Raw genomic sequence first — 12,095 nt, forward strand, 5'->3', positions numbered from 1 at the left:
CGTAGAGCTTGATATACAGTAGTAAATTAAAAGATTTAAGAGTATTTCAAAGTCCAAGAAATTCTAGACTGGCGTCTATAGTAAGTCAGTTTATTCAGTTGGCTCAGAAATAAAAATTTAGGAGGTGTGTATGATTTGCTTTGGAATTGTCCATCTACATAATCTAAATAACTTTAGAAACTTGTAAGATGTACCTATTCATTCCTTTAGTTGCCATTAATATGCAAGATTTGCATTTGATATGTATGTTTTGATGTTGGCTTGTGATAAAAACTTAAGAAATTTTATCATAAAGTTATTCTTTGTTTATACAGAGAATGTCCAAGCACACAGATGCAGCAGCAGATGTAATATTGGAAAAAAAAGGTTGTGCGGGAGTCATAACACTAAACAGACCAAAGTTCCTCAATGCACTGACTCTTAATATGATTCGGCAGATTTATTCACAGCTAAAGGTTTGTAATTTTCTTATTGCAGTTATATGGATTCTTCTCAAAGTATGTCATAATAGGACACTTCTGGTATTTTCTCCCATAGAATCACATAATTATCTGGGATCTGCATCTCAGTAAGCCCCATTGATTCTTGAGGTTTCAGTGCTTCCCCTGTGCAGTTATTCTTGAGCATCCCTGGTGATAGGGAGCTCACTGCCTCCTGAGGCAGATTCTTTGACTTTTATGTAGCACTGATTTGTTTGCAAGTTTCTTTTTGTGTTCTGGCACTGTGTATTTCTCTGACCTTTAAACTAGTGATACTTTTTCTGCCTCTGAGAGAATGAGTGTACAAATCTAATCTGCTTCCACCTGATGACCTTTTCATTTGAAGACAGCTGCTTTTTTTTTTTTTTTTTGAGACAGAGGAGTCTTGCTCTGTCGCCCAGGCTGCAGTGCAGTGGCGCCATCTTGGCTCACTGCAAGCAAGCTCCGCCTCCCAGGTTCACGCCTTTCTGCTGCCTCAGCCTCTGGAGTAGCTGGGACTACAGGTGCCTGCCATCACACCCGGCTAATTTTTTGTAGTAGAGACGGGGTTTCACCGTGTTAGCCAGGATGGTCTCAATCTCCTGACTTCGTGATCCGCCCACCTTGGCCTTCCAAAGTGCTGGGATTACAGGTGTGAGCCACTGCGCCCGGCCAGACAGCTACTTTTAAACTGCCTGCTTTTTCTCAGAGAAGGCATAAACTTTCGTAAGTGAACAGCATGGAATAGTAGAAAAACAGGACTTAAAGTCAGACTGTCTGGTTTGAAACTCGGATTTCTATTTATTAACTGTGTAAGCTGGGAAAGTTAATCTGTCCGTACCTCAGTCTCCTCAGCTCTGAAATGAGGATGATGATATGTAAAGATTAAGTGAATAGTGTATATAAGTACCTAATGTAGTCTGCCATGCAGATGTAGAACAAATCCTGGTTTTCCCCTGGCTACCAATTCCTTAATTCTTCATTCGATGAGTCTGTCTTCCATTCTTGTGTTTCTGTTTGAGATACCATTATAATATGTCTCAAAATGTGATACATAGAAATAAGCCAAATGTTGCAAATAATAGAGTTGGGCCAGAGTGGAAGAAATTAGAAATGTTCATGTTAGAATAACATTTCTATTAATGTAATTAATATAGTCCAGTATTCAACGAACCTTTTGGGCAATCACGTCTGTCCAGCTACGTCTTCCTTGTGCGTTACATATTTATTCTGTAGTACAGGTTGAACATCCTTAATTCAAAATGCTACAAAATTCAAAAACTCTTTAAGTATTGACATGACGCCGCAAGTGGAAAATTCCACACCTGGCCTCATGATGGGTTGCAGTCAAAACACAAGTGCACAACACACTGTTTATTCAGCATCCCTAAGGGAAAAAATTAATTACCTTCAGGCTATGTGTATGAGGTATATATGAAACCTAAAGGAATTCCCAATCCCCAAGATATGTCATTCTGTATATGCAAATATTCTAAAATCTAAAAAAGTCTGAAACACTTCTGGTCCCAAGCATTTCAGATGAGGGATACTCAACCTGTATAGATTGATAGAACCCCTGTTAAGTTTTCTGTCTGTAGGAAACTAATTTTTCATTTTGTCCATTGTTCTGGACTTTCACATTTTTATTGGCTCTTGATTCTTTCATCCTACTTATTTGTTAGCTGTCTTTACCAATCCCAAATCACTTGGATTTTTTATCAGTATTATACGTGGTTTCACTCTGTTGCTTACACATTAAGAGTAAGACAGTGAGCCCTGTATCAGCACAGTAGAAAGGTTATTGCTATATTTATCAGCAGTCTTTGGGTTGATTTGTTCTCCAGATTTATACGTTTATGTAACATTATTATTATGCCCCTTACTTGGTATCAAAGTTATGGCAAAGATTTCAGGTGCCATCTTGAACTTTGGATCACACAGTGTACTCATCTAGCAACCTTTTGAAATAGCCTAAGCCTCTACTTTATCTGGGAAAAGCAAATGAAGTTCATTCAATGAAGAATGGGATGAGATTTGTTCTTCTGGATATCCCTTATATAAGAATATGTACTGTCACACACATATATGTATATGAATATATTATTGCGTATATGTGCATATACATATAACTTTAATGAGTTTGTGTTTATAATATGTTTATACCATCTTCTGTTATATTTGAATAGAAGTGGGAACAAGATCCCGAAACTTTCCTGATCATTATAAAGGGAGCTGGAGGAAAGGCTTTCTGTGCTGGGGGTGATATCAGAGGTAAAAACTTTTCCCTTTCACCTGAATGCTGTTCCCCGCCCCACTAAAACTGATCAAGTATTGTCAAATTTTTGTAGTAATTTGTAATTTGCTTTACTTCTTAGAATTTTTTATTATAAAGTTAATACATTCTTAACTTAGAAAAAAGAAAAATTTGAAGACTTTCTGCAGTTAGTATTAGCAAATGAGGAGAATAGCTGATTTTTTTCCTCACTACACAAATACCCTTTTGAAATTTAAATATGTTGTCTCTCTCCCTGAATCACAAATAAAATGTCCAGTTAGGGTATATGGGTCCACTTTATATTTTAGAAGAGCTGATACTAAGCAGTTCTGTTAGTCTTATGACCTATCTGGCCATGTTGACTTGCCATTCTTCAAAAATGACGTGCTCTCATATGTTCATAATTTTTCCTGTGCTTCCCACTACTCATGATCCCAAACCAACCATCTTCTATGTACTTATTTATAGCATTTATATTGTAAATATACTTTACATGTGTTTAAACATGCTGAGATAAAAAGAGAAACTGTCTTTATTTTTCATAATCATGATTATACTATAATGTCTGTTCTCAGCATCAGTGTCTCTATATATACTCAGAGTATCATTATATATAATATATAGTATATTATATATAAATATAGTAATATTATTATAATATATAGTTATTATATATATATATATTATATTATATATAATATATAGTGTATTATATATAATATATATAGTATATTATATTAATATATATAGTATATTAATATATAATATATATAGATTTATATATAATATATATAGTATTATATATAGAATATAGTATATTAAATATATAGAATATACTATATATATATATTAATATATAATATATTATATATATTATAACCTTTCTACTGTGCTGATAACAGGGCTCACTGTCTTACTCTTAATGTGTAAGCAACAGAGTGAAACCACATATAATTTGATAAAAAGTCCAAGTGATTTGGGATTGGTAAAGAACAGCTAACAATCAGTAGGATGAAAGAATCAAGAGCCAATGAAAATGTGAAAGTCCAGAACAATGGACGAAATGGAAAAATTAGTTCATACAAGACAGAAAACTTAACAGGGGTTCTATCAATCTATACAGGTTGAGTATCCTCATCTGAAATTGCTTGGGACCAGAAGTGGTTTAGACTTTTTTAGATTTTAGAATATTTGCATATACAGAATGACATATCTTGGGGATTGGGAATTCCTTTAGGTTTCATATATACCTCATACACATAGCCTGAAGGTAATTTGGGCTTGTTCACCAGAGTTACGTAAACCATTACCTTAGGAATAGGAAAAAAGCTGGATTCAGGATATAATTTCAGATACTTATTAATGAATTTTAAAATTGCAATTTAATGAAAACTTTGCTTAAACTGATCTGTTAACTGAATTGTTTTTGAAATCTGTTGTTTTGCCTACAACATGCATTTTATTATTATTATTATTTTATTTATTTATTTTTTTGAGACAGAGTTTCACTCTTGTCACCCTGGCTGGAGTGCAGTGGCGTGATCTCTCCTCGCTGCAACCTCCACCTCCTGGGTTCAAACAATTCTCCTGCCTCAGCTTCCTCAGTAGCTGGGATTACAGGTGCCTGCCACTATGCCCTGCTAATTTTTGTATTTTTGGTAGAGACAGGGTTTCACCACGTTGGCCAGGCTGGTCTTGAACTCCTGACCTCAGGCGATCCGCCTGCCTCGGCCTTCCAACAACGTGCATATTTTAAAATACTGTTTTCAGCCTTGAGTTAGCCTTTCGTCTGGCCTGTGATCTTGTCAGTTTACAGATGGGCAGAGCTTTGTGTGTTGAGTTTATTAGCTTCTTCTGACTGAGCTATTTCTGCATATAGGCCTAATTTTATACTGATGTTTGGAAATAACAGTTACAAATTGTAGAATTATTGTAGTTTACACATATAAAGCAGTGGATTCAAGTCCAGGAAATGTAGTTTCTTGAAAGATTGTAGTCCAAAACGATAAGTGGACACTCAGAAAATTTTCAAAAAATGATTGTAAAGGACATTTAATTTTAATTTAGATGAAACTAATTGATTAGAATAAAATTAGGTCAGAAAAGATTTGAAGGAAATTTGAAAAGGTTTTGAGGTAAAAGAGTTTCATTCCAAAGGTGATAAAACTTATATTCCTTTCCTTTTAGAATTGGTAAGCAGTGATTAAGAGCTTAATAAAAGATGATAGACAATGACAGTCATTTTTTATTTGTTTGTTTAGGTATATATCAGTGAAACCTCAGAGTGGTAAAAGTAGATGTCAGATCTTTCTTTTAAAAACCAGTAAAAGGGCTGGGTGCAGTGGCTCACACCTGTAATCTTAGCACTTTGGGAGGCTGAGGTGGGAGGATTGCCTGAGCTCAGGAGTTTGAGACCAGCTTGGGCAACATGGTGAAACCCCGTCTCTACTAAAATACAAAAAAGAAAAATTATCTGGGCATGGCCACCTGTGCCTGTATTCCCAGCTACTTGGGAGGCTGAGCCAGGAGAATTGCTTGAATCTGGGAGGTGGAGGTTGCAGTGAGCTGAGATTGTGCCACTGCACTCCAGCCTGGCGACAGGGCAATGCTCTGTTTCAAAAACAAACACCCCAAAAAACCAGGAAAAGAAGTCAACATATGAAACATTTTGAAGGAAGAGATACCAGAATTCTAGAGTTAGGAGGCCCAAGCCGGCAGATCACCTGAGGTTGGGAGTTTGAGACCAGCCTGGCCAATATAGTGAAACCCCGTCTCTACTAAAAATACAAAAATTAACTGGGCTTGGTGGTGCATGCCTGTAATCCCAACTACTTGGGAGACTGAGGCAGGAGAATTGCTTGAACCCGGGAGGTAGAAGTTGCAGTGAGCCAAGATTGTGCCACTGCACTCCAGCCTGGATAACAAAGTGAGATTCTGTCTCAAAACAGACAAAAAACAAACAAGAGAATTCTAGAGTTAGTGTAAAAGTCAATAGACAACATTTTGTGTGTAATACTTTCCCGTAAAGGAGGAAACATATTTATGAAATGTTTAGTTTGTGTTTTAATAGAGAAATCTCAAAGGACTTAAAGATAGGAAAGGCATATGAGTTGCAGTATATAGAAGAGGAAACTTTGTTAGCAGTCTTGAGATTGACTGGAGGAAGAATATGGTAGAAGATGTGAACTCTGGGTAATAGAATATTGCAATAGAAGTGAAACCATTTGATAGTGTTCACTATTCAGTAGATATTTACTGAGCATTTGTTTTTTAAGCCAGGTAATGGTATGCTGTAGCAATGTCTTTGAGAAGTTACATTTCTATTGATGTTAGTGAATAAGAATGTCAGTATATTATTTACCTGTCTAGCCTCACCTTTTCCCTTTGCCCTTTAGTCTTTTAAAACTGTTTGATTCTTGATTTTACTCTTCTTTCTTGACTTTGAGGCTTTGTAGGGTACTGCTTCCCCTACTCAGAATTTTTCTTCCTGTCATTTTCTAGGAAATTCCTATTTACCTTTTCAAACTTGGCTTAGGGTTACCTCTTCTAGGAAGCCTTCTTTTAATTACACATCTCCTGCTCCCATTCTCACAGCACCCCAATTCTTATAGGAGAAAGAATATGTTTTAGTATCAATCTGAACTCCAGGACAGCCATCTTGTGTTGCTGTCTTTATTATCTGCAACACCTAAAACATTACTTGGTGTGTAGTAGATGCTCAGTAAATGTTTCATGGGGGAAATGAATGTGACAGAAATATTTAAGGACATGGGATATGTTGTAGCGCTATACACATACATGTATAATACATTTTGTATTAAGATATATTACCAAAAGAAATGTATGTCTAGCAAATGTTAAGTGCTAGAGAAAACAATCAAAAGAAAATGTGGTTTGCTGCAATATATTATTATTTTTTTTAAAAAGACAGGGTGTCACTCTTCTGTCCAGGCCAGAGTACAGTGGTATGATCCTGGCTCACTGTAGCCTCAGTATCCTGGGCTCAAGTGATCCTCCCAGCTCAGCCTCCTGAGCATCTGGGACTACAGGGACGTGGCACTGCAGCCAGCTAATAAAACATTTTTTGTTGAGTCTCACCAGGCTGATCTCAAACTCCTAGCCTCAAGGAATCCTCCCACCTGGTTTCTCCAAGTGCTACAATTACAGGTTTGAGCCACCATGCCCAGCCTGTAATTTCTAATCTAACATTTTGTAAGAAGCATGGAAAACAAGAATAGGAATTTTTGCCTCAAAGCTTTAACACTGGACTATGGATCTGTGACTATAATATAATTTGTGTGGCAGGGGCAACTTCAGAACTTTAACAAGTCATTTTAGAGTACTCCCTTTCCCCCAGTATTTAATTATCATAATACTTTTGATCTAGTTGACAACGTTGACTATTAAATCGTTTTTTTTTTTTTTTTTTGTAATCTTTCCTTCCTAGTGATCTCAGAAGCTGAAAAGGCAAAACAGAATATAGCTCCAGTTTTCTTCAGAGAAGAATATATGCTGAACAATGCTGTTGGTATGTGTGTTCTGCTCAGAGCTTTGGAAATGGAATAAAGAAATGAGGTGGACAGCCGGGTGCGGTGGCTCATGCCTGTAATCCCAGCACTTTGGGAGGCTGAGGCGGGTGGATCTTGAGGTCAGGAGTTCGAGACCTTTCTGGCTAACACGGTGAAACCCCATCTCTACTAAAAGTGCAGAAAATTAGCCGGGCATGGTAGTGGGTGCCTGTAGTTTCAGCTACTCGGGAGGCTGAGGCAGAGAATGGCATGAACCTGGGAGGCGGAGCTTGCGGTGAGCTGAGATTGCGCCACTGCACTCCAGCCTGGGCGACAAAGTGAGACTCCGTCTCAAAAAAAAAAGAAATGAGATGGATGTATGTACTTTGTTAAAAAATGTAATCAATAGGCAGTCTTACTTAAACTTTTAATACCATGTGCCAGGCATAAATAAAGTTGATTAAACATTTTTGAGTGCTTATTTAAAAACAGTAACCCTTTAATATTAGTAGGCTATACTTAACTGCTGTTTGTTAAAAAATCAATATGAGGCCGGGTGCGGTGGCTCACGCCTGTAATCCCAGCAATTTGGGAGGCTGAATGGGTGGATCACCTGAGGTCAGGAGTTTGAGACCAGCCTGGCCAACATGGTGAAACCCCATCTCTATTAAAAATACAAAAATCAGCTGGGTGCGGTGGCACGTGCCTGTAATCCCAGCTACTCAGGAGGCTGAGGCAGGAGAATCAGCTTGAATCTGGGAGGTGGAGGTTGCAGTGATTCGAGATCCCACCACTGCACTTCAGCCTGGGCAACAAAGCAAGACTCAGTCTCAAAATAAAATGAGTATGAGAATATGGATTTCTGATCATGTGGTAGCTTTAGCTTTCTTGGGGGAAAAACCTTGGGTTCCAGTTTTCTCTATAAAATGAAGTATATAGTATCATTTCTTAATTCTTAAAGAACTTGGGAATAAAAATTTCTTTATATTCAAGGTTCAAGGTTTCTTTGGAGGTGAAGCAGTGTTTTTATCAAGCATGTGTTTCAAAAGTTAAGATACAGGAAGTAACATAATAAGTACTTGTGTACCCTCTAGCCCAGAATTAACAGACATCAATATTTTATTTTTGCTTCATGATTTAAAATGTCTTCAGAAGAAATATAATACTGCAAGTCTGGAAGTTACATTTCAGTTCATTTTTTTGCTTTCCTCAGTGCCATTACTTTCCCCAGAAGCAACCATTTATCCCTCCTCAAAAACAACCATTGTCATTAATTTTCAGTGTATTCTCCTAGACCATATTTGACATTTTTACTAAATATTTGTGAACTAAAAGATTTTAAGTTAGAATTTGATTGAATACGTGATATTAAAGTATTTTGACATAGTTGAAAAAATAAATTCAGGTTTTCTCATGTGCCTTTTAGACAAACATATTTATATATTGGCATAAAACATGAATTAATATCTAGTAGATTAAACACATGGGGATATATATGTTTTGTAAAACATGAATTGATGAAAATAATTACTAAGTGATGAAAAAAGAAGCTGTGCAATAATTTAACATTAAAGTATTTAGTAAAACATGTTTATTTTAATTTCATTATTTATTTATTTATCTTTTGAGACAGAGTCTTGCCCTGTCACCCAGGCTGTAGTGCAGTGGTGCGATGTTGGCTCACTGCAGCCTCTGTCTCCCAGGTTCAAGTGATTCTCCTGCCTCAGCCACTTGAGTAGCTGGGATTACAGGCATGCACCACCACACCCGGCTAATTTTTGTATTTTGATTAAGGACAGGTTTCACCATGTTGGCCAGGCTGCTCTTGAACTCCTGACCCTAGGTGATCCACCTGCCCAGGCCTCCCAAAATGCTGGGATTACAGGCGTGAGCCACTGCACCTGCGGTGTATAAGTTTAAATGTATAAGTTTAAAGACAAAATAGAAATGCAAAACATTGTATCATATTTTATACAGCAAAGTAGACAAATAGAGGCTGCCATTTTTTGAACTTTCCAGTTCCTTTTGTTTTTTAGCTTTTATTTTAGGTTTGAACGAAAAGATTTTTACTTTGTGTTTAGAAATTTATATAAATACTATCTTACTGTGTATGCCATTCCATAAATTGTTTTTAACAACATGGAATATAACTGTTCTGTGGTATCCAATATTATGATTATATCCCACATTAATTATCTGTTTTACATATTTAATGGATATTTTAGCTTCCAGTAGTTACGGACATAGTTGTACTCTTGTATGTGCTCCCTTATTTCCCATGCGCAAAAGTTTCTCCAGAAATAATATGTAGAATGGATAGATCATAGTGTTTATGCATCATTACTTTGTTTCCAAATTCTTTAAGATGCGTTTTCTACATGTCTTTTGTCTTGGCTGCTGTTGGACTTTGGGTCTTCCATATGAATTTTAGAATTGTTTTATCTGGTTTCACAAAAGTTTCTACTGAGATTATGATTAGACTTAGAATGAATTATGGGTTAATTTGGAGGGAGTTGACATCTTTCAGATTGAGTCTTCTCAACCATAATTTGGCATAGCTCTTCCTTTTTTTTTTTGTTTTTTTAAAGATAGGGTCTTGGTCTGTTGCCCAGGCTGGAGTGCAGTGGCATGATCACAGCCCACTGCAGCCTCAACCTCCTATGCTTAAGTGATCAAGTGTTCCTCCCACCTCAGCTTTCTGAGCAGCTGGGAGCACAGGTGTTTGCCACCACACCTGGCTATATATTTTTTAAGAGATGGGGTTTTGCTGTATTGCTCAGACTTGTCTCGTACTGCTGACCTCAAGCAATCCTCCCACCTTCACCTCCCAAAGAGCTTAGATTACAGGTGTCAGCCACCACACTGGGCCCTGGTTTTTTGTTTAAAATCAAAGATTAAGTTGTTAAATGATAACGAATAGACAGGATTGTGTTGGATTGACATTTAAAAATACGTATTTTATAAGCCATACATTTAGTCATCTTTGGTGTTTCTTGCTAAAATTTCCTAGGGAGAATCTTGAGTATATATAATGTGGGTTTTTTTAAGAAAAAGGGAATGTATTATAAACACTGTAACGAAAATTACAGCTCTATTTCTTTCAGGTTCTTGCCAGAAACCTTATGTTGCACTTATTCATGGAATTACAATGGGTGGGGTAAGTAGACTTTTTACTCTGATCATTGATGTGAGTTGTATTAAAAATAAGTTAATAATTATTAAACAGAAATGAGCTGATGAATATAATATAATAGACCTAATTGAAACATAATTGTGTGGATTTTGGATCCTGACAGATTTGAGATATAATATTTGCTTGTAGCACTTTTAGACTATCCCAGCCCAAAAGAATATTTTCTGTTCTTAATTATGTTATATGGCTGGGCATGGTGCCTCACATCTGTAATCCCAGCACTTTGGGAGGCCAAGGTGGACAGATCCCTTGACGTTAGGAGTTTGAGACCAGCCTCGCCTACATGGTGAAACCCTGTTTTATTAAAATACAAAATTAGCTGAGCATGTGATCTCAGCTACTCAGGAGGTTGAGGCACGATAATTGCTTGAACCCAGGAGGTGGAGCTTGCAGTGAGCTGAGATTGCACTACTGCACTCCAGCCTGGGTGACAAAGTGAGACTGTCTAAAAAAAAAATATATGTATATATACACACACACACACACACACACATACACATTATATGCTATTTTAATTTTTTGAATTAGCAAGTTATTTTAAGCAATGGAAACTTTTTATCTTTTAATATGTAGAGCCTTTTTTCTACTTAAAATAAACTGTTTTCAGGAGCTTCAGAAGAGAAACTAGAATGTTGAGTTTTTTTTTTTTTTAATTCAGTATTAGAGATTTGGTTGCCTAAATTGTACCTATTACTCAAAATTTCACCTTAGTGGAAGTGTTTGGATTCTTTATGAAGTTCTCTATAACTGCATTTCTGTCAGTTGACAAATATTCTGCCTCTGTGCTATTACAGAGAAGTCTAAAATGTAACTGACATTGATTAACTTGACCTGGAGTTAGAGAAAACATGAAATAATTACAAAACAATTGGTATATTGTAAGGTACTGACAAAGATTAGCCTTTAAAGAAGTGAGGGGTCAGAATGGATCTTCATGGCAGGAAAGGGCTGCATGGAGAAGATGGTGAATTGAATTGAGCCTAGAAAGGTAGTGGAGGAGAGAAAAAGTAATGTCTTTTTCTCACCGATTGCAGGAGTCATGGCCAGTATCCATATAACAAAAGACAGATAAACAATAGAGGAGCATAACACATTTATTTAATCAAAGTTTTACATGACATGGGAGCCTTCAGAAATGAAGACCCAAAGAGCCACAGATCCAGGAAAAACTGTGTTTTTGTGTGTAAGTTCAATGAACAATGGATGGTCACATAGAAGTATGATTGTACAAAAACGGTATTATTCATTAGTAATAAATGGGGGAACTTAGGTAGGCTTGTTTGTTGAGATTCTTCTTGGCCTCTCTGTGTAACATTCCTTTCCTCCAGGTATAGAATGGGGCCCTTGTCACATGAGGGTTTAATGACTTTCAAGGCCAGGTGTCGTGGCTCATGCCTGTAATCCTAGCACTTCGGGAGGCTGAGGTGGGTGAATCGCTTGAGGCCAGGAGTTCGAGACCAGCTTGGGCAACATGGCGAAACCCCATCTCTACTAAAACTACAAAAATCAGTTGGGTGTGATGGTGCGCACCAGTAATCCCAGCTACTGGGGAGGCTGAGGCACGAGAATTTCTTGAACCTAGGAGGTTGTAGTGAGCTGAGATCATGCCATTGCACTCCAGTCTGGGTGACAGAGCGAGACTCTGTATCAAAAAAAAAAAA

At 37.0% G+C, this 12,095-nt stretch overlaps 1 protein-coding gene across 2 annotated transcripts in view; it reads left to right on the forward strand.

Annotated features, from left to right (window-relative positions):
* HIBCH (3-hydroxyisobutyryl-CoA hydrolase) overlaps positions 1 to 12,095 on the forward strand; it is a 114,685-nt gene that overhangs the window by 22,722 nt on the left and 79,868 nt on the right. For both annotated transcript variants that reach the window (XM_017852919.1, XM_017852920.1), the window contains 4 exons: positions 315 to 455; positions 2,645 to 2,729; positions 7,181 to 7,261; positions 10,346 to 10,398. In XM_017852919.1, the coding sequence (XP_017708408.1) occupies positions 315 to 455; positions 2,645 to 2,729; positions 7,181 to 7,261; positions 10,346 to 10,398 (360 nt within the window). The remainder of the gene's footprint in view (positions 1 to 314; positions 456 to 2,644; positions 2,730 to 7,180; positions 7,262 to 10,345; positions 10,399 to 12,095) is intronic.

The sequence above is a fragment of the Rhinopithecus bieti genome, unplaced genomic scaffold, assembly GCF_001698545.2.
Source record: "Rhinopithecus bieti isolate Rb0 unplaced genomic scaffold, ASM169854v2 scaffold_35609, whole genome shotgun sequence".
NCBI classification, from domain to species: Eukaryota; Metazoa; Chordata; class Mammalia; order Primates; family Cercopithecidae; genus Rhinopithecus; species Rhinopithecus bieti.